This window comes from Chiloscyllium punctatum, chromosome 14 (genome assembly GCF_047496795.1).
Source record: "Chiloscyllium punctatum isolate Juve2018m chromosome 14, sChiPun1.3, whole genome shotgun sequence".
NCBI classification, from domain to species: domain Eukaryota; kingdom Metazoa; phylum Chordata; class Chondrichthyes; order Orectolobiformes; family Hemiscylliidae; genus Chiloscyllium; species Chiloscyllium punctatum.
In genome coordinates, this window is record NC_092752.1 from 39,109,297 (window position 1) to 39,132,936 (window position 23,640).

The 23,640-nt window shown below is 39.0% G+C and overlaps 1 protein-coding gene across 7 annotated transcripts in view; it reads right to left on the reverse strand.

Annotated features, from left to right (window-relative positions):
- kiaa1109 (KIAA1109 ortholog) overlaps nt 1–23,640 on the reverse strand; it is a 427,165-nt gene that overhangs the window by 28,444 nt on the left and 375,081 nt on the right. For all 7 annotated transcript variants that reach the window (XM_072584210.1, XM_072584207.1, XM_072584208.1 and 4 more), the window contains 4 exons: nt 21,783–21,987; nt 13,727–13,927; nt 12,834–13,013; nt 11,767–11,904 (listed from right to left, as the gene is read on the reverse strand). In XM_072584210.1, coding sequence (XP_072440311.1) covers nt 11,767–11,904; nt 12,834–13,013; nt 13,727–13,927; nt 21,783–21,987 — 724 coding nt within the window. The remainder of the gene's footprint in view (nt 1–11,766; nt 11,905–12,833; nt 13,014–13,726; nt 13,928–21,782; nt 21,988–23,640) is intronic.

Here is a 23,640-nt window from a genome sequence, read left to right on the forward strand (position 1 = left end):
TGTGCCGGGGGGCAGTACAAATTTAAAATCCCATATTCTTCTCCATTTATAAGGGCTTTAATCAGAATATATTGTCCAGATTTGTCTTTTATCTGATTTAAGATTTTGAAAGGGAAATTCTTCCGAATAAGAATAACAACTCCTCTACTTTTTAAGCTAAAAGAAGAAAAAAAGGCCTGATCAAATCCACCCTGTCGTAATTTCAAGTGTTCTTTATCCAACAGATGTGTCTCCTGAAGGAGAGCTATATCAACTCTTTCTTTCTTTAAGATTTGATAATATTTTCTTCCTTTTGACTGGCAAATTACTCCCCTTGATATTCCAGGTGCACCACTTAATTGACTGATCAACCATAATCATCCAGGCAAATCCGAGACCCCTCGGGAGGGGGAAACCCTATCCAAAACATCCCGAGCATAGAGCATAAATAATTCACAAAACTAAAGGCTCTCTAATACACTCACAACAGTATAACAAAAAACTATTTCTAAATAATAATAAAAAATAAAACGTATAAAACGTATTTAAATAGAGATTTTCCCCCTTGTTCCCAGGGGGTGTCACTTCCTTTCCAAAGGTCCATCGTATCCTCTCCCAACCAATGCCCCACCCTTGACCCAGGCGCTCCTCAATAGAATAAGAATTCAGATATAATACAAATCTAGAGTTAACAGTGAGCACCCTACCCCCACCGTCCCCCCCCACCCACACCAGGATATACTTGGTAATGTTAATACCATGTATAAACATATATAACTATAAAATTACAACCTCAGCAAATAATAATTAAATATAATAATACAAAATAGCAAGGGAAAAACAACCCCGCTCCTAGAGACAGAGGTAAAATAGAATAAGGTAACCACCTCCCCCCACCAACATTAACCAAACCCTTATACACACACATACATATATAGTTAAATAAGAACAAATAAATAAATCCCTCTTCCCATCCCCCAAGATAATATTAAACAGTAAGGTAAGAAAAAAGAAAAAGGGGGAGATATAAACCGGAGCAGCGGAAAGGCAAACCAACATCCATTGTCTCTTACAATTTATCTAAGAGAGTCCAAAAATTCCTTAGCCTTTTCTGGTGATCCGAAGTTATACACGGATCCTTCATGGTTAAAGCGTAGCGTTGCTGGGTAGCGTAAGGAGTACTGAATATTTAAGTCCCTTAAACACTTCTTCGCCTCATCTTTCAGACCAGAGCTGGGGAAAAGTCCTGGAATAACGTGATCTTGGATCCTTTATAGATCATGGCTTAGGAATCTTTTCCAAGATTTCTAGAGGCTTCTAGGAGTATCTGCCTCTCCCTATAGCTCTACCGTCGGAACAGGACCGGGCGAGGGCGCTGGTTTGAGCTGGGCCCGCGTATTGCGACCCAGTAGGCCCATTCCACCCTTACCTGGCCTGATCCAGATTTAAAAGCTGTGGAAGCCACTGCTCGGGGAACGGTGTAAGCTGGCCTTCATTTTCCCATTCGGGAAGGCCCAGCAAATGAATATTTTTTCGATGACCTCGATTATCAAGGTCATCGATATGATTCTCTAAGTCCGGACTCGCTGTTCGAGAGTCCAGACCCGATCCACAGCCGATTGTGCTGTAGTTTCGGAGGTCGCGGCCTTTAGCTCCGCCCCTCCGGCTCGGCACTCGATTTCTTTAAATGTCTCAGTCGTGCTTTTGCAGTGCGGCCGAGAGTGAGTCCCATCGACTTCGGGATTCTTCAATGAAAGCGTTGATCTTCGCATCGAGTTTGGAGATCACATCCACAAGGCTCGCCACCGTAGGTAAGTCCCCCGGGGGGGGGGGGCGGGGGGGGGGCTGCGGACGCCTCTGCTGCAGCTGGAGAGGGTGGGGGAGGGGTTCCTGCTTGCTGAGAGCTGCGGGCTCCCTTCCCTTTAGTCATTTTTACTGGAGGTTAAATTGTTTAAATTCCTTTAAATAACTAATTAAATTAAACGGTTATATTAAATGATTTGGTGAGTGTGGTGGGGGTGGGTGACCCACTTTGCCCAAGTCTTGGGAGGAGCACTGTAGACTCAGGCTTGCTGGGTTGCCGCCATCTTGGATCCCCCCATAAATCTTTTAAAGCAACAGAAAATTAACCCTATGCCCTGCACATTTTCCAAACATAATCAATCTAATATTTTCAAGTAGGTGCGCAATTGTCTTGAAAGTTCAGCACAACAGCCTAATTTCTTTTTAAACAGATTTCCGCAATTGATCAAGTCATTTCTATAGTACACAAGACTCCAAGTATGGTGATACTTTGAGACAGTTACTAATAAATCCAATAAGAAATTCAGAAAAGCTTCTTGAACCAAAGACCGACTAGAATGTGCAGTTTTCTATTTCATCGAGTACTTTGGTTGAACAGCAGTGGTGCATTTCAAATAATATTTGTCCGTTAGTGAAGGAGGGAAGGAGGAAACGAGGATATAGTTACATTTTTAACAAATGGCTGTAGCCAAAGAGTCACCTTACATGGCTTCTACTCCTGTTCCTACAGTATAGAGCCAAGAATCTATCCATCACCTGCTCCTAATTCTCATCCCCACTTTGCCTTTTTTTTGATATCATCCACAAACACGTAAATTGATGATACCCAGCTATAAAAAGCATTTCTGCTTTTGTTTCCACCCTCCAGGTTGTTTGTTGTATACCACTAACATGAAGCCAGAAAACAGAATACACTTTGGGAGGGGGACTTCAATGTCTACCAAGTGTAGTTTAATCAATGCAAATCCCGGAGGGTTAGAATGAATGATAAAGTAGTAATTGAATTTATTTTTAAATCCTAGTCTGCTAAATCCTATTCACAAATATCTTAGTCATAAAGTCACAGAGCCATAAAGCACGGAAACAGACCCTTCAGCCCAATGCAACCATGCTGACCGGGTTTCCTAAACTGAATTAGTTCCAGTTGCCCGCATTTGGCCCATATTCCTCTAAACCTTTCCTATCCATGTACCTTTTAAATGTTATAATTGTATTCTCCTCTACCGCGTCCCCTGGAAGCACATTCCAAATACACACCACCCTCCATAAATTCAATTGTATCTTTATCACTCATTTATTGTTTATTGCATCTACAACTAAGACAGTTCCTTATTTAGATCTTCTAACTGCCCCACCATAACCTTTCTGATGTTCATATGTTGGATTAAAGAGCTTTGATTTGATCAACTGGTTAAAGAATGTTTAACAGAAAAAGCTCTGTTAAAGTCTAAAGCTTCATGTGTTTAGTATGCAAGTTGCCAATATTGAAGGCACTTCCAATGCACAATGAGGATGAGAAGGGGGATTTAATAATGGAAAATGAGGAAATAGCCAAGGCATTGAACAGGTATTTTGTGTCGGTGTACACAGTGGAGGACACGAATAACATGCCAGTAATTGACAAGGAGACTAAGGTAGGTGAGGACCTAGAAACGATCATTATCATGAAAGTAGAAGTGTTGGGCAAGCTAATGAAGCTAAAGGTAGACAAGTCTCCTGGCCCATCCCAGGGTACCAAAAGAGATGGTGGGAAGGCTTGGGTCCATGATCTGGACAGCTCAGGTCCAAGATTTGGCTGGTTCAAGAACATGATCTGAACAGATCTTGACAGATTTAAACAGACGTGGAGATTAGTGTCCTAGAGCTTTAAACAAAACTTAGGGGAGAAGTGAAAAATCTGTTTAATTTTGGTTACGTGTGATTGGTTAAATTAAAAGTGTGGGAAATGGCTCTTAACATTGCTAAATAGGTTTTGGGATTTAAAGATGCTTCCCCAAATTTGCCAAGTATAGAATGGCAGAGGAAGGATATACGTTTAGAATTAGCAAACTGACTAGAACTGGGTTTATTTAGGAATAGTAAGAACGGAGCATTGAAGATATATAGAGAATCAGCCAAGTGCAGTGGAATTGGAGAAAATTAACTTGAAAATTAGACAATTGGAGTTAGAAGATAAAGAAAAAGAAAAAGCGAGCCAACTGCCAAGAGATGATAACTTCCGGCTCTCAGAAAAAGCATCATCTATCCATAAAAGGTAGCTTGGCACATTAAGCTACAATTCCAGACAGCAAAATTCACAGAGAGAACTGTCCTATCACAAGTTGATGGAGAGAGCTGCTTTGGAAAGATGATCAGTGGAGAGGGCAGGAGCATTCTGGAAGACAAATTCTGTGTGAACTTTGAGAAACTAAGTTTTAATTTATTGTTTTCTTACTACTTGGGATTATATCAGTGGGACTGTGCTATTAAAACAGCATACCAGTAGAATTTAGTTCAGTTTAGAGAGTAGTTAGGGAGAAATGTTTTGGTTTGTTGGTAATTTTGTTAATTTGTTCAATATTGGAGTTAGATAAATAAATTGTTACTTGTTGATTATAGACTTGGAGGTGCTGGTGTTGGACTGGGATGGACAAAGTTAAAAATCACACAACACCAGGTTATAATCCAACAGGTTTATTTGGAAGCACAAACTTTCAGAGCACCGCTCCTTCATCAGGTGGTTGTCACGTTAAGCAAAATTCCAGACAGCAAAATTCACAGAGAGAACTGTCTTATCATAAGAGGTCGATGGAGAGAAATGCATTGGAACCAACTGAAAAAGGAGCAGTGCTCCAAAGGCTAGTGCTTCCAAATAAATCTGTTGGACTATAACCTGGTATTGTGTGATTTCTAACATTGATTGTAGAGTGAAAGGATTTCATTTCATTTAACCATCTCTTTATAACAGATTGGGGGTTGAGTATTAGGTTATACCACTTGTCACAGTTCCTTCTCAGATTACGAAACAAGGCAAACTTCCCTGGGTGTTTCAGTTTTAATTATCAGAAGAGTGTCAAAAAATGCACTTGTAATTTTCCAAAATTCACTGGTCTTCACAGCAGTTCCAGCAGATTGGAAAACAGCAAATGTGACGCCACTGTATAAGAAAGGAGGTAGACAAACGATGGGGAACTATAGACTGGTTAGCTTAACTTCTGTCATGGGGAAAATGCTTGAATTGATCAAGGAAGAAGTAGCAAGACATCAAAATAGAAATTATCCCATTGGGCAGATGCAGCATGGGTTCATGAAAGGCAGATCATGTTTAATTAATTTACTTGAATTCTATGAAGACATTATGAGCGCAGTGGACAATGGGGACCCACTACACGTGGTGTATCTAGATTTCCAAAAGGCATTCAACAAGGGGCCAAATAAAAAGCTGCTGCATAAGATAAAGGTGTACAATGTTACAGGGTGAAAGTGAGCACTGCAGATGCTGGAGATCAGAGTCAAGATTAGAGTGGTGCCAGAAAAGCACAGCAGGTCAGGCAGCATCTGAGGAGCAGAAAAATCGATGTTTCGGGCAAAAGCCCTTCATCAGGGATGGGGAATTGTACAACGTTACAGGCAATGCATTCGACAAAGGATTGGTTAACCAACAGGAAGCAAAGAGTGGGGATAAATGAGCACTTTTCTGGTTGGCAATCAGTGACTAGTGGCATGTCTCAGATCAGTGTTGGGACTGCAACTGTTTACAATTTACATAGATGATTTGGAGTTGGGGACCACATGTAATGTGTCAAAGTTTGCAGATGACATGAAGATAAGTAATGGAGCAAAGTTTGTAGGGGGGTGTAGATAGCTTAAATGAGTGGGCAAAGGTCTGGCAGATGGAGTACAATGTTGATAAATGTGAAGTCATCCACTTTGGTAGGAATAACAGTAAAAAGGACTATTATTTGAATGGTAATAAATTGTAGCATGAATCACAGAAGGTTGGTTTGCAATGCAACAGGTAATTAAGAAGGCAAATGGAATATTGTCCTTCATTGCCAGAGGGATTGAGTTTAAAAGCAGTAAGGTTATGTTATAGCTGTATAGGGTGCTAGTGCGGCCACACCTGGAGTACTGTGTGCAGCTTTGATCTCCTTACTTGAGAAAGGATGTATTGGCACTGCAGGAGGGCAGAGGAGATTCATTAGATTGATTCTGAAGTTGAGAGGGTTGGCTTATGAATAGCCTGCAAATATATTCACTGGAATTTAGAAGAATGAGGAGGGATCTTATAGATACATATAAAATGATGAAGGGAACAAATAAGGTAGAACCAGGAAGCATGTTTCCACTGGCGGGTGAAATTAGAACAAGAGGGTATAGCCTCAAAATTAGAGGGAGCAGATTTAGGACTGAATTGAGGAGGAATCTCTTCAGCCAAATGTTGTGAATCTGTGAAATTCCCCACCCCATGATGTCGTTGAGGTGTCCTCTGAATGCTTTTAAGATAGATAATTTTTTGAAGAGTAAAGGAATTAAGAGTTATGGTGAGAGGTGGGTAAATGGAACGGAGGCTACGAAAAGATCAGCCATTATCTTATTGAATGGCAGAGCTGGCTCAAAAGGCCAGATGGCCTACTCCTAGTTCTTATGATAGTGCCGTTCCTTTTGCAATATCCATTTAATGTCCAGCTTTGACCTCTAGGTTTACTTGTGAAGAAGGAGTGCTGCGTATATTGACTCATGATGTTGGTGGTATATACTTCTGTTGATGGCTTACTCCATTTGGAGCTCACCTGCACCTGATACTGCATACTTCTACCAGACACTCTGCATATAGACTCATTTACTTGGATGTGCGCAGAATCCTGTCTTGCCTTGTCTTTTAGCAGACTGAAAGCCAAGCAGCTTGTCATGTTTGCCAGCACTATGGAAGGCCAGTTTCTTCCTCTCAGTACGGTACTGCTACATTACATGATGAAAGGTATCCTCATAACGGAGACAAGGTCGCTACTAAGGTTAATATAGTCTGTAACAGTTAGGTTGGTGTTGGTTCCTTTACTTTGCCACAAAGGCAAAGACTCTGGCAGCAATATTTCCTGCACTATGATAAAACTGAAGCCTTGTCATCTTCACTCCATAGTCAACAACACAATAACAAGGCAAAATGGCTGCTCCGACACGCAGAGTAAATTACTGTTTTTATCAGGGTTGGGGGGGGGGGGGGGGGGAATCAGTGTATAATTCTTTGAATGTGAGACGCTGTTGCAGACAATTATACTAATCACACATTGCTGATGGACTCATAACACCCAACTGGCATCAAATTCGATTCCAATGACAAATCATGTACGTACATTAAAATTTACAACCTCAAGCAATTATGATCAGTACATATTTCACATCAATTTGCTTCCTGTCATGCTAGATATACACAGATTTGCATTTGGGTTTCACTTGGGTTTGCCATGTCTGCACTGCCTTTTATACCTGATACTGGAAGACAATGCTTTACGGCTGCCACATTCTCACACTGAACTTTAAGCATACGAGGTTGTGGTCTGTATTGTTCAAGGATTTTTTTTGTTTGGGAGGGGGTGCTATCACCATTTTGTCATTTGGGAGAAACCAGTAGTCGGTGAGATTGAGTAGTATTGTGACAGGCACTAAAGCTAGGTTTTTTAAAAAACAGTTCAGTCAGCCTATGATATCCAAATGTCCTGCCGTTCATTTCCTAACAATGGACAGTCCTGAAACAACACTCTTTCACACTTCCATCATTGATTACTTTCAACATTTCTGAGCTTGCATGGACTATTAAATTGCCCTGAAAAGCATCAGCATCTTGTAGGCCCCTAAGAAAATGAATCCAGGGAGAAGGTTATGGTCAGCAGGAAAATCACAGAGGAAGTAAACAAATATTTTGTATCAGTCTTTACGATAGAACAACTGAACAACCATTAAAACCAAAGAATATAATGGAGGAACTAAGTGCCTTCATCATCACTAAAGAAATGGCTTACATCATAGGATTCTTAAAGAGGAAACTATGGAGAGAGCAGATGCATTGGCTGTAATTTTCCAAAAATCCTTATATTCTGGAGAAGCAACAAAGGACTGGAAAACTACTCATTTGACACCTCTATTCAAAAAGGAACGTAGGCAAAAAGCAGATAACTATAAACCAATTAGCCTGTTATCTATTGTTGGAAAAGTATTGGAATCAGTTATTAAAGTAATAGTAGAACACTTGGAAAGTCATAATTTAATCAAGCAGAGTCAACATGGCTTCTTGAAAGGGAAATTATGTCTGGCTATTTTGCTAGAGCTTTTCAAGGAAGTCCCAACTAGAGTGGATAGAGGGAAACCAGCAGCTGGACTTCCACAAGGCAGTTGACAAAAGGTTAAGCTATTGGAGGTAGAATATTGGCATGGATAGAGAATTAGCTCACGGACACGAAACTGCGAGTAAGGATGTCGGGTTCTTTTTCAGGTTGGTGACCTGTGATCAGTGGGGTGCCATAAGGATCCGTGCTGGGTCTGCAACTGCTTACAATATATATTAATGACTTGGTAGAAGGAAGTGAATGCCTGTCGCCAAATTTGCAGATTACATTAAAATAGATGGAAAGGCAGGTTGCGAGACGGATACAGAAAAGTTTACAAAGAGGCATTGGTAATTTAAATAAATGGACAAAAGGTTGGCATTTGGAGTATTATATGGAAAACATGAAATTGCTGTTTTGGAAGGGAAATCAAAAGAACAGAATATTACTTAAATGGAGAAAAATTGCAGAAAGCTGTAACATAAAGGGAATTGGGGATACTTGTACACAGTAGGTTTTCTCTCTCACAAACTTGGCTGGCATGGATGAGTTGGATCAAAGAGCCTGTTTCCAGGCTATATGACTATGACAATATCTAAATGCAGACCTGAATTCCACTGCTGGGTTGCAGGAAGCCTTCTCTGTAGTTGCCCTGGAAAATTTGCTTGTCCTCTGGGGCGGTTGAGCCTAGGTCTTGAAGTCACCACTTGTGGGGTAATGAATGGACTGGGCATCTCTGGGGTGACTTGAGAGAAAGCATCTTAGTATTCTGAGTGTCCCTCCTCCTCCCAATGAGTTTGTACCAGCACAACTTCATTTCCCAGACAGGAAGTAGGACCTTGAGTGAGATCCAAGTCTTTTGTCCCTGTCTTGCCATTTCAATGATAGTACTTATTGGTGTGCACTGTGATTGAGTGCAGGTCTACAAGCATATCTGGCCAACACTAAATATGCCAGACTAGTTCTCCATGGAGGCAGCCATAGCATGCATTCGCAATACTCATAATTTGGTGGGCTCCTCCATCTTTCAATCCAACCTACTGAATGCCTCTGACAATCCTGTGCATTTTGACATTATAATTAATGTTCAAGACTATGGGAACGTCTTCTGTCTGGGGTTTAGCAAGCACCTGATCTCTGGTAGTCCTCTGTGACACAGTTCTTCCGCACCCAGCTGTGGAGATGTGTCAATGATGTGCTCATGAGACTGTGGTCCTGAGTCTAATCCAGAAAGAGAAGCTACAAGTGAAAGGCTCCAAGCTCTGGAGTTTTGAAAAATCAGAGGCAATTTAACTGAAACATAAAAGATCCTGAGGGGACTTGGCTGGATGAATGTGAAAAGAATATTGCTTCTTGTGAGAGAATGTATAACTGTGTGACAATGCTGTCATTTTTAGAGGTAATTGTGTTTTTGTTTTGAAGAGAGGTTATGAGGCAGGGGAGTGAGCTGCATGGTTAAGAACACTGGAGTAAACAGCTTGAGAGGCCTTAGGTTTTTGTAAAAATGCCTGAATGGGTGTGGATTTCAGGGTTTTGATTTTTTAGTAGCATCCGAAGTAATTGATGTCTCAACAGAGTTGGAAGCTTCAGTGACTCTCCTGGTTGTTACTTTCCCTGAATTTTCTTTTCATGTGTTTTTCCTTGTAGATTGGAGAATTGCATGTGAGAATTTTTTTTTGCCGAGGGACGTGTTTACAGGACATAACTCTATTGGAACAGTTAATTGGTAATAGTTACTGTATCTATTATTCTGTTAAGTTGTTCAGTAGCGTTGTTACTCTTCAGTTATATTTTAACTGTTTAACTAAAGTGTGTTTTGTTTAACATTGAGTAGTTTGACCAGTCTCATTGTATCGACAACAGACACTTTAAATTTGCCTTTAAAATAAGAAAAAAAAAGGGTCTAGACGACCTCCTTAAAATATTTTGAGGGGGTCTGGTCTAGTCCATAACAATAAATTTAAGAAAAAAGGGGTCGGTCATTTACGACAGAGACGAGGAATAAAACTTTTTCCTCCCAGACTGTTGAGTGCCTTTGGACATCCTTTCTCCAAAAGATACTGAATGTAGAATTTTAAAATAATTTTAAGGCCGAGGTAGATGGATTCTTGATTACAAAGAGAATAAAGGTTTATCAGGCTCATTCAGGGGTATAGAGTTGAGGCTAAAATCACATCACCCATGATCTTATGCCTAAAGTTCTGTGGGATCATAGAATCACTACAGAGTGGAAGCAGACCATTCAGCCCATAGAGTCCACAGACCCTCCAAAGAACAGTCCACTTTATCACTGGAACTCTGCATTTCCCATGACTCATCCACCTAGCCTGCACATCCCTGAACACTGAGCAATTTAGCATAGCCAATCTACCTAACCCACACATCTTTAAATTGTGGGAAGAAACTGGAGCACTCGGAGAAAATCCACGTAGACATTCACCTGAGGGGCAGTAGTGCTAACCACTGAGCTACCATGGAGTTGGGTTTAAAATACACCACCATGACATGAACAAAGAGTCCGGTGGCAGGAAGCACTTCATAGTTCCTGGAGATGGGTGCTCCAGAGCTGAGTTGCATAATTATGTAATGAAAAATTGCTCAAGAGTATCTAACATGGACCATGGTGGAACGCCTGCTATAAATCTTTGCCAAAGAATGGGAAAATTCAGCCTTTTTTTGTGTTTTGCTATTAAGTAATTTATTAAGTTATTTACTATAATAATTATTTCATTGCAATTGTATATAGCTTTAACTAGACCATCTCTGGGGAATGACATCGCAAGATAGACTCAAATGAAGAAAGCCTAATGGCTCATTCAATCAAAATGATCTTAGCATCTTCTAATCATAGCATTCGACTGCTTCTGAAAGAACTTAATGTTTATCTCCCAATTTTTCAGACTAGAAAGCATTTGCTCTTGGTCTTGTCACATGAAGAACTACAAGACGTCTGTCTTCAGTTTATGTTGTAACAATTTGACTCATGTTGCTTCAGTGAACCATTGTGGTTCATTTGCATTCCAGACAAATTACTTGTAAATATACCTTCAAAAGTTCTCATAATTATATCACGGTTGAAAAGTATGATATTCTAGTCTTTCTTAATAATTCAGTCTCTAACATGAGTGAATCTATATTGTTTCCAGGGTCTTAATGATAATAGCTGATCAGATACAATATGATCAGAATAAGCCATTGTACAATTCCTCCAACATAATCTTGAATATTTTGGTTATATCATTCAGCACGCTGCATTTACTACTTGGTAGTGACTGAATATTTTCAGTTGACTAGAATGGATTGTCTCAGTCAGTCACATAATGTTGATGATGTACTGTATTGCCCATTTATTCTCAACAGATTAAAGGTTCTGCCATTCCTACACCTTCCTTTCCCCTCTCGTGGGTTCACAAAAAAAAGGCAATTGTTTGAGTCTAAACAGATAACGCTAAAGAGTGAAGCAGAATGTTGGCTAACTTTGTATTTGAAAAGAGAGAGAAAATTTGAACAAAATAAATCCAATAAAAACAAAGACAAAAGTAATTAATCTTTACAACTAAGATCTGCATTAATACAAGAACGAACATTAATTGATGGCAGTTTAATAATCGTCAATGTGAAGTTTCTAAATCAACTTTCCTTCAAGTACTTTAAATTTACATTCACTTTGGCATAATCTTACCTGGTAAGTTAATTGTCTGATCACCAAGGAAGAGGCGCCGAGCAATACTTCTCCTGTACCAGGCTCTTGGGAATGCTAGAATTTCACTAAGTCTGCGCATATCATACTTGAAAGAAGCAGATCCAATGTCACAGACAGCTGCAGACGAACAAGCGTGTACTTCTTAAAATAAAAATCTTAGATTGACTTACTACAGAAAACATGCTAACTTTGAGAAAGAAAAGTTTTCTTCATTTTAGACTAATGAGGTAAATTGCTTTTCAATTAAAAAACTATTTCACTCTGGAGCAATTGCTCAAATACCTCCAATTCCTTGTATGTTTTGAAATAATAAAATAAACTTTGATGAAACAACGTTTAGGTCAGTCGGAAAATTAAAACCATGCATAAACATGCATAAACTACCTTCCTGTGTGTGCACTACATTCAACTGCATTGTCACTTTATGATATTTTGTAAGCAAGAAGCTATTTCCACAAAAATAATTATGTATCTTGATAGCATCGAAACTATATTTGCCCCTTCCTCCACTACTGAAACTAGCCATCACAGGTAGCCTAGCATGCAGAAGAGTTAAGATCTGAGTTTCTTAGATCTTCCAAATCCATATTTGCGAATAAATTAAGTTTATTGATTTTTAATGTGCAAAATCAATGTTTTTGAAAACTAGCTCAATGATTCACTTGTGGGTAAAACCGTATGTAAATTTAGTGTTTACAATTCAAGAATTTAACAATAGTAAACTGCATGTGCAAAAAAGAACAATTCATTTCATAAAATGATGGGATTAAAGCACATTTCTAATAATTTTCATTTGATACTTAATGTTAAATATAATTATCTTCAAATTTTTAGAAAATCCAATGACGATCACTGAAACATTCCAATTTGTCTATCCCAAGTTCCATTAGAATCTCCATTATAATTTTTTAAATGATTTGAAATAAATGCATAACTGCATCCCTTAAATGATTTGTTGAGTATCTCTATACTTAATAAAGCTTAATTCATAAAAGACATTTAAAATAATTCTATTGAACAGAAATCAGTAAACTTGTTTTTCATACCAGAGATATTAATTAAGGTGGTTTCCATTTTGTTATTAATTTTGATTGGTATTTGATTATCAAACAATGTACCCCCTCCAGACCGTCTCATTCTAGACAAGCTGACTTTCACAAATTCAAGATTAATACTCAGAGAATCCTTACGACCGGTGACAGAACTGGCTTCTTCATCAACAGCACCTACAGAATGAGAAATTAATCAACAGGACTATTCAATGTATTCTTTCTACTTTTTTTTAAAAATGTTATTCAATTTTGCTACTTTAGGTTGTCATAAGTAGTCTGGTAACCTGGTTCATAGTATATTAGGGTCGTCATAGAGTCATAGAGATGTACAGCATGGAAACAGACCCTTAGGTCCAAGCTGTCCATGCTGACATCATTATTCTTTGCTCTTTTATAACCTTAGCCAGAATCATTTTGCTAAAATCTGCAACATAATGTGTGAAAAATCATAAATGAGAGTTCAAAATATTCAGTGTGCATCAACTCACAACAGCCTATTATAATAAAAAGAAATTAATAAAAATGTTGACTTCAATTTCTACATTGTGTATTTGGATTCCACAGCACTCCATCTTTAGATTAGATTCAGATTCTGATAGTTTGCAGATAACAAATGTACACATTTGACAAATTGTTAAGCTGATAACAAGCATTTACATAAACCATCTCATAACTATATCATATCAAATTATACCACTTGGGTATTTCTTTAAATAATAGCATAAACATAGAGAAGTATTAATTGTAACGAAAACCCATTTAGAATTAGAATGAAATTTACATAACGAGTTAAAAAAACTGAAAACTTTTACAAAGTACAGCAAGAAAGATATTTTCATAAGTAATATATCACACAGCAAAAATAAAACAATCTTGGATTCTTTTACCAGGGGCACTTGATCCAGGAGTCAGGCCAGTAACTGTTTTCTGTTTACCAGTTCCGTATGGGTGGAAAACATACAGGGAGAAATCGGACATGCAAGCTGTAAAACTCAAGCCTGATGCAGTAGTGCTGGAGTAAGAGAGATCAGACTGACTGCTGTTATGTCGGCTTCTTCCAAGAGGGCTTCCAAATCCAGTTGGTGTACCTTCAAAAGAGAAATTAATTGGTTAACACAAGAATGTAAATAATAATCAGATTACACTTAAGTGGAGTGTATTTATTACATTCATGACCTGTATATGGTGATAGGTTTCATGGAGTCGGATAGTTTGTTATTCATTACAGGATTCCGAGCCTTTAAGATGTTCCTGTGACCACAGTTGATAAATTTATGTTTTTAGTCAATGTCAATAGTGGGGAATTTAGTAATAGTAATGCCATTAAACACCAAAGGCAAATGATCAGGAACTCTCACTTGAGATAACGTTGCCTGGTTCTTGTACGGCATGAAATGTTACTTGCCACTCCAATTCAAACCTGAATTTTGCTCAGATCCTGCATTGATGTCCTGCAGCTAAGATTAGTTTCCAATGACCATAACTTTATTTTGATTCCTTTGACCACAAGATTCCTGAAGGGCTTATGGCCAAAGTGTCGACTCTCCTGCTCAATCTGCTATGCTTTTCCAGCACCACACTTTTTGATTCTGACTCTCCAGCATCTGCAATCCTCACATTCTCCTAGAACCTTCCTTTGCGTCAGGTATGACACCAATAAGTAGCAAGATTTCTCTTCAAGCTTTGACTTGGGACTGTTTCCAGTTGCACAAACTTTATTTTAAAAGAAAATTCATTGAACAGGATGATACTCATTTTTGCTGTACAGTCAGTTATTTTATAACATGATGGTTATGTTCTTGTGTAACCCCATGTTATAGAAAAATTGCACTTTAGAAACAGTGTTACAGCCAACACACGTTTTAAAAGTTTGCACTTTAGCGACAGAGACTCCAATTCGTCAATCATGTTACAGCGAATTCATGTTGACGAAACACACGTCGTAGCCAAACGCCCTTCATTATGAAAAGGGCATATATTTATATCGCTAAGTTTGAAGTAGCTATAGATCATGCTGATCTATCAGTGGAAGCCTATCAGAAGGTCATAGGGTCGAGAGCCACTGTAGGTAGGCTCAGCAAGTAGAGATGAAAGTTCTAGTTACTGAATCCTGGGTTAACCCCCTTAATATACTTGTGTCTGATAAAGGCAATTGCTCCGCATAGCTCCAGCAGACAGGAGACCAGAGTTCTTCTCCCTGAATATTGGATTATCACCTGTTGGGGGTGGAATGGAAAGTATCAATCACATCTGGTCACCTCTGCTTATAAGAGTAATGGCTAATAAATGATCTGTTATAAAGAATCTAGTTGCAGAACTAACCCTGACCTCAACTGTAGGATGTATCACAGTGGAAGAAATGAGTTTCAATGGACACAGTAGACAATATATAGGTCAAAGAATTGAATTTCATGGTTCACATCGTCTTGCTTTGCTTTTGAAAATTTGGAGTGTAGTTATAGAGTCATACAACATGGAAACAGACACTTCAGTTCAACATGGTAAAAACAAGGCAAAGACCGTTCCCTCCATGACTACCTGGTCAGGTCCACACCCCCCTACGACCCACCCTCCCATTCTGGCACTTTCCCCTGCCACCGCAAAAAAGGAACTGTAAAACCTGTGCCCACACCTCCTCCCTCACCTCTATCCAAGGCCCTAAAGGAGCCTTCCACATCCATCAAAGTTTCACCTGCACATCCACCAATATCATTTATTGTATCCGTTGCTCCCGATGTGGTCTCCTCTACATTGGGGAGACTGGGCGCCTCCTAGCAGAGCGCTTTAGGGAACATCTCCGAGACACCCGCACCAATCAACCAAACCGCCCCGTGGCCCAACATTTCAACTCCCCCTTCCACTCTGCCGAGGACATGGAGGTCCTGGGCCTCCTTCAATGCCGCTCCCTCACCACCAGACGCCTGGAGGAAGAACGCCTCATCTTCCGCCTCGGAACACTTCAACCCCAGGGCATCAATGTGGACTTCAACAGCTTCCTCATTTCCCCTTCCCCCACCTCATCCTAGTTTCAAACTTCCAGCTCAGTTACTGTCTCCTTGACTTGTCCGACCTGCCTATCTTCTTTCCCACCTATCCACTCCACCCTCTCCTCCTTGACCTATCACCTTCATCTCCTCCCCCACTCACCCATTGTACTCTATGCTACTCTCTCCCCACCCCCACCCTCCTCTAGCTTATCTTTCCATGCTTCAGGCTCACTGCCTTTATTCCTGATGAAGGGCTTTTGCCCGAAACGTCGATTTCGCTGCTCGTTGGATGCTGCCTGAACTGCTGTGCTCTTCCAGCACCACTAATCCACTTCAGTTCAACATGTCTGTGCTGACCAGTCATCCCAATCTGACCTAGTCCCATTTGCCATATTTGACCTGTATCCCTCTAAACCTTTCCTATTTATATATTCATCCTGAAGTCTTTTAAATGCTGTAATTCTACTCACCTCTCATTCATCTGAAGTCCAGTGATTAGAGTTTCACTTTCCTCATAACACAGTCCCCTATATGAGGGATCATCCTTGTGAAACTGCTCCAGGCAGCCCCTTTTGAAATAATATCTTAAATAATGGGACTAAAACAGCTCACAGTACTCCAGATGTGGTCTCACTAGCACACTGTACAGTTACGGTAAGACTTCCTTGCTTTTACACTCCAACCACCTTGAAATAAGGGCCAACATTCCATTCACCTTTCTGATTACCTGTTGCACCTGTGTGCTAGATTTGTGTTTTGTGCAAAGTACCTCCCGAGTCTGTTTGTGTTGTAGCTTTCTGCAGGTTTTCTCCATTTAAATAGCATTCTGTTCTTTTGTTCTCCCTTCCAATCTGAACAGCTTTGCATTTTTTCATAATATACTCCAGTTGCCAACTTATTGCCCATTTACTTAACCTATCAATCTCTCTCTCTCTCTGTAAACAGTTTATGTCCCTCTCAATCTGCCTTTCCAGCTATTTTAGTGTCATCTGCAAATCTGCCTTTAGTACATTCACTTCCTTCCTCCAAGTCATTAGTTTGTATTGTTAACAGTTACAGTTCCAGCACTAATCCCTGCTGTTGCTGTTTCCTGCCTATTAGTTAATGTTCTATCTATACCAATATGCTACTTCCAACACCATGTGCTCTTATGACTTAAGGGTACTTGTGAGTTACCCTTTTGAACGCCTTGTGGAAGTCCAAATACAGTACACCTTCTGTTTTCTTTATATCCACTCTGGTTGAGACTTCCTCAACAAACTCTCAAAAATTAATCAGGCACAATTTCTCTTTCATGAAGGCATGTTGACTCTGCTTGATTGGATTACGACTTTCCAAATCTTATGCTATTATTTCGTTAATACTAATTCCAATACTTCTCCAACAACAGATATTAGGCTAATCAGCTGATACTTATGTTTTTTGCCTCCCTCCTTTTTTGAATAGGGGTATCACACTAGTAGTTTTCCAACCCTCTGTTACTTTTCTAGAAGTCAAAGATCTTTAGAAAATTACAACTAATCCATCCACTATTTTTGTAGCTACCACTTTTAGGATCCCAGGATGCAAATGATCAGGGAAAGGGAACTTACATGCCTTTAGCCCCATTAGTTTGTCTCATACTACTTCCTTAGTGATAGCAATGGTACTTAATTCCTCTTCCATATTCTTTAGTATTAATGGAATGGCAGCATAAATCATACATATGCTATCTGTCCATGCTTTATACAGATGAACTCTGAATCAGTGTCTCTTTCTGGCATGTTATTTGGGTTCCATTGGTCACACAATAGTTTTGTCACTATTGGAGGACAAGAACATTTTGGCTCAATAAATACTGGATGCTAGACTAAAAGTCTGATAAGTCATTGTAGTGGAAGAGCTGAAAGATTTGATGGTAACGATACAGATGGATATTGTCAGGTACCTGTGAAACACAGTACCCTGTTTCAGATTATGTCCATGGAGTATTGAGAGGGCAGCTCATCATAAAATTGGACAAATTACTGAGTGAAGGTGGTCAAGGATAGATCGTTGATGGACTCTAGAGCTGACAGTGTGACACCAAGACGTAGTTCTTTGAACGAAGCTAGTGTAATGAAAAAGGATGGTGCGATAAACAATGTCAAAGGTTGCAGACCAGTTGGGAAGGATGAGGAATGATTGTTTACTATGGTCACAGTCATGAGAATGCTATTCATGATGATGAGAAAGGCTTTTTCAGTATTGTAGTAGAGGTCGTCATTTGATTAATATTGTGGATGTATTCTATCTAAACTAGACATGCCTACCGGCTTTTCTATTATGTTATGGAGTAACGTTTGATCAATTACTCTACTTAAACAAATTTAAAGCTCCAAGGTTTGGAATCAACTGCAAATCTCCTTTCCCAGTTTTCTGGTGACTCCAAAACATTCAAGTTAAAATACAAAATTATGTTCACCTCAGAGAAAAAACTTCTAATTCCATCACATCATCCATTTTCAGAGGTCCAGGCCTCCTATAGTATTCTACCTCATTCATTATAAAGTGTGGTTTTGAAGCCCAACCAAACCAGCCCAAGTCTTGATTCTACTAAATGAATCTTATCCAATATAGTTTTGGCCACAATTCTCTCAGTTCATACGGAGTTCTGATAAAGGAGCATAGTTCTGTGCCTCAATCTTATTTATACATCAGTTAAGAAATAATAATGATAACTTATACTTTTTAAACAATTAGGCTAAATAACTGAGGTTACTAAACAGATGAGTTACTCCACTATCTTAATCATAGCATGCAATTTAAATAAAATCAAAGCATATAGGGGAGGTTCTTATGATGCAATGTCTGTATCCCAGGTTCAAGTCCAAGTCCAAAATGCTCCAAAGGTCTGAGATAATATCTCTGAACAGGTTCATCCTGGATATCCAGAATGAAAGCATCTCGTACTTGGTGATGGGAAAGAACAACTTATTTATAAGAACACTTCTGAATATAAAACTAAAAAAAACACATGTAAGAGATTCTTGTGGTGCAATGACAGTGTCCCTGATTCTGAACAGGAGGCCAGGGTTCAAGTATCAAGTTCAAGTGACATGACATCTGTGAACAGGTTGATTAAAAATAAATCTAAGCATGTACCTGTCCAAACTCCATTTTAGCTTAGCCCTCTTCCTCTCTCCCTACATTTCCTCACATTTGATTGTTTGCAATGTTCTCAATGGGCTTTTTGTATGTTAAATTAATTAATTGGAGAAAACAGGTGATTTGCTGGTGGCAGTTAATAGATGAAAAAGTACCACGGGTGATTTGGTGATGAAAAATAAAACTCAGTTGTGTGGAAGAACACTTTATCAATATATCAAAGGATGCAAGGATTCTTGTGTCCAAGGATTGATAGTGTCCATACCTCTGCATCAGGTGATCCTTGGTCTCACTTGATCCATAGGTATGTGATAGCATCTTTGAACAGGTTTATTAGAAGTTAAAAAGAAAATCAAAGCATGTACATGAATAGTTACAACCAGTTACCTATGATGGTGTCACTATCACAGAATGAGGACGGCCAAAAGCAATGCATGACAGAAGACATTTTGTACATTAGATGGCACAATCATCCCTGTCCTAAAAGGATTCATCAGCAAGTTGTGAGAGAGATAGAAATTATTTACAGTGAGATATTGATAACTTAAGTAAATGGACAAAATGTTGACAGATGGAGTGTTATGTGGAAAAATGGGAAGTTGTACATTTTGGAAGGGAGAACAAAAGAACAGAATATTATCTAAATGGAGAAAAGTGGGAGAAAGCTGCAAAACAAAGGAAATTGGGATTTCTTATGCACGAAACATAGAAGCTAGCATACACATTCAGAAAGTAATCAGGAAGGTTAATGGAATGCTGGTCCTTATTTCAAGGTGATTAAGCATAACAGTAGGGATGTCTTACTGCAACTGTAAAATAGGCTGATGAGACACCTGGAGGGCTGTGAGCTGTTTTGGTTCTCTTATTTAAGGAACGGTATTATTTCATTGGCGGCTGATCAGAAAATGTTCACGTGGATGATTTCTGATTTGGAGGAATTGTCTTGGAAGCAAAGGCTAAACAGTTTGGAGTTTTGAAGAAAGAAAGGTGATCTCATTGAAACACATAAGATTCTTAAGGTGCTTGACTGGGTAAACGCTAAAAAGATGTTCCCCTCTCGTGGGAGTCTCGGATGAGCGGGCATAGTCTCAGAATAAAGGGGTGCCAATTTCAGACTGAGATGAGGAGGAATTTCTTCTCTCACAGGGTTGAGTCTCTATTGAATTCCTTGCCACAGAAAGCAGCACAGTGGCTCAGTGGTCAGCACTGCTGCCTCACAGCGCCAGGGAGCCGGGTTTGATTCCATCCTCGGGCAACTGTGCGGAGTTTGCACATTCTCCCAGTGTTCAGGGATGTGTAGGGTAGTTGCATTAGTCAAGGGTAAATCTAAACCAATAGGGTAGGGGAATGGGTCTGATTACTTTTTGTAGGGGCAGTGTGGACTTATTGGGCCAAATGGCCTGTTTCTATGCTGTAGGGTTTCTCCAATTTCTATTGTTCCCATGAGCTGTGACAATAGACACTTGTGCATGCTTAAGACTGGGATAGATTCTTGATCAGTAGGGGAATCAGGGTGATGGGGAAAGGGCAGGAAAGCAGACATGAGGAAAATTGGATCAGACTTGTTCTTATTGAATGATAGAGCAGGCTGGAAGGGCCCAATAGTCCACTCCTTTTCCTATTTCTTATGAAGTAATAACTCATTAGTTATTAACCGAATACTGGAGCTGATTTGGTGCGCTCAATGAAACCCACCATCAAATGTGACCTAAACTAAAATCATACAATCAAGCAGCATAAATTGAGATGGGAGCTTTGGCTAACGCTACAAGTTGTGGCATTGGCAAAAAGATAACTACCTCAGCTACAGATGAAGATTGCAGCAACTGGTTTGAAATTTTCTGCATAAATAATTCTGGAATTGGTCAATTATTTAATACTGGAAAATAGTGACTGTCATTTAGCTCGAAAAGAATTAGCAAACTATCTCATAACTTTGTCAACAGCCTTGACAAAGGGTTAGTTAGACTCTAAACATCAGCTCTTTTCTCTCCTTACAGATGCTGCCAGACCTGCTGAGATTTTCCAGCATTTTCTCTTTTGACCTCATAACTTAAACTAGTTTATGAAACAAAACTAGGACTAAAATATAAAGGAACATGAGAAAAGTCTGTTGGTATGCTTTATTGGACATAAAAGTGAAAAGGAAAATAATCACAAAAATGTGCTGAGACTGTAGAAAAAATTTTGCTTTGTAATACAGAACATTCAAAGATGCCAGTTAGGGATCTTGGACCAGCCTGGACTGTCATAAGTTTAAATTCACTACTTAAGTGTGAAATAAAACCATCTGCTTTTGATAATCTTGAAGCAAACAGCAGTTAGCCTGCCATGGGAGATCCTTGATCAGGGCTGTGCAGTGTTTGACAGCTTCATGAATGATAAGAATACATGTCCCTCTACATAAAGAACGATTTATATGTATCATTATTAACCACAACAAAGACTTTGTGATGTGATGTATGTAATCCACCTTACGGATATCTGCAAATAAACTGTTCTCTTCATAAAAGTGTTAGCAAATCACATTGTTCTTGCAATACTTTCAGATTATGAGTATATATCATGAGTATATGAATATATATCACAAGTTTGAAAATATATACATTTTGTTGTTGAATTATAATGTCACATTCTCAAAAAGTAGTAAAAGCAAACAATATCAACAGTAGAAGAAACAACACTTTTGTATAAAGAAAACAAGGAAAAGTCTCAAAACGTGAACTAAGGACATCATATAGTTTCTTTACTTCATTTCTGACTTCCTCTAAAAACATGCAGAGATGATATAAAGAGGAGTATCCGTTCTTGAGCTACTTTACCTACATACCTGTTTTGTTAGCAGCAGTTTTTAATATGGTTTGAGCGAGTAGTGAAGTGGCAGTGGCAGACATTTGCGATCCATCGAAAGCATGCGAGAAACCCAAACTTTCCAGATCACTTCGATTTGACGAGAACACCAAGTCCAGTGAAGGTAGCTTTAACATACATTCAACTCTTGATACAGGTAAACAACTGAACTTAATCTGTGAAGGCTGCAGAATACAAGAAAGTGTGTTGGAGTGTATGAATCAATGTTAAAGCAATTCAATTCATACAGAGTAAGACTAGAATATAAATCTCTCTAAATTATACTATTAAAGATAAATATAGTGATTAATTTATAGGGTCCAAGTGGTGCTGCTTATGGATAATTCAGAATCTGAAGTATGTTCCCTGATACTCAGCATAGTACTGCAGCAGCCAAAAGCAAAAGTTGTTCACCGATTATTGCAACAAACGAACCGATTATAACAAATATAGTTTGTGGCTTATAATGTAATCGTCAGCATCAAAAGACCAGATATTTCAGAACTTTGCAGTCAGTAATAGAACAAAAGATATAGTGATTTCTAGAGGGTAGAATTCCCTTTTCCTGACATCAGCTAAATATGGCACTCAACCAAGGGACATTCAAGTATCTAGTAACAATATCATCAAGCAGGATAAGTAGCCAGGCATACTGATGTATTCTCACTGTGAACAAGATAGCAGGCCAAAAACCACTGTGAATCATTTGACTTATAAATTTTACAGTGAAATAAATAAATGGGACATATTAAATGAAGCTAGAATATTGAACTTTAAAATAATTACAAGTGTGACATTTATTCTAAAATAGAAATTTGACAAATTATTTCCATAAGACACAGGAGCAGAAGTAGGCCATTTGGCCCATTAAATCTGCACTGTCATTTAATGAGGTCATGGCTGATCTGATAATCCTTAACTCCACTTGTCTACCTTACCCCAATATTCCTTGCTGCACTTACTGACCATAAATATGTCTATCTCAGCCTTAATAGACTTAAGCATAATGCTTCTTCTGCCCTCTATACTAAAGAATTCCATAGACTGACTAATGTCCAAGAAAAGAAATTCCTTCTCATTTCTGTCCTAACCAAGCAAACCCCTGACTGTCAGATTATGCCTTCTGGTGCTATAAGGTCTCCTCTGATTCTTCTAACCTCCAGTGAATACAAGCCTAACCCTCTATAATCTTACCTCTATAGCTAGGACCAATCTAGAGAATCTTCTCTGGACAATATCAATACCAGCATATCTTTCCTTAGATATAGTGTCTAAGATTATTCACAGTATTTCAGGTGTGGTCTAACTAGTGCCTTACAAGGTTTTAGCAAGACCTGTCTATTTTTATACTATTTTCCCTTTGAAATAAAGTCCAGTGTTCCACTTACCATCCCCATTCCTTGCTGAACTTGTATGGTAGCATTTTGTAATGTACTGTATGCAAAAGGACTGCACTGCAGCTTTCTGCAGTTTGTATCCATGTAATACCATTCTGCGCCTCTATTCTTCCTGCTAAAGTACATAACCTCACATTTCCAATTATGTCCACCAGCCAAATCATTGCCCATTTGTTAACTTGTCTATATCCCTCCGCAGACTCATTGTGTTACCCTCACCACTTGCCTTTTTACACCTATTTGCATTTCATCCTTAACATATGTATAGTACTTTCACTCCTCTAATCCTGGTCATGAATGTACATTGTAAGTAATTGTGGTCTTTCATTGATCCTTGTGGCACTCCACTAGTTATAGGTTGCCACCCTGGAAATGCCCTACTATCTCCTAACAATTGGCCAATCCTTTCTCCTTGTAATATACTACTATCATTATGTTGGG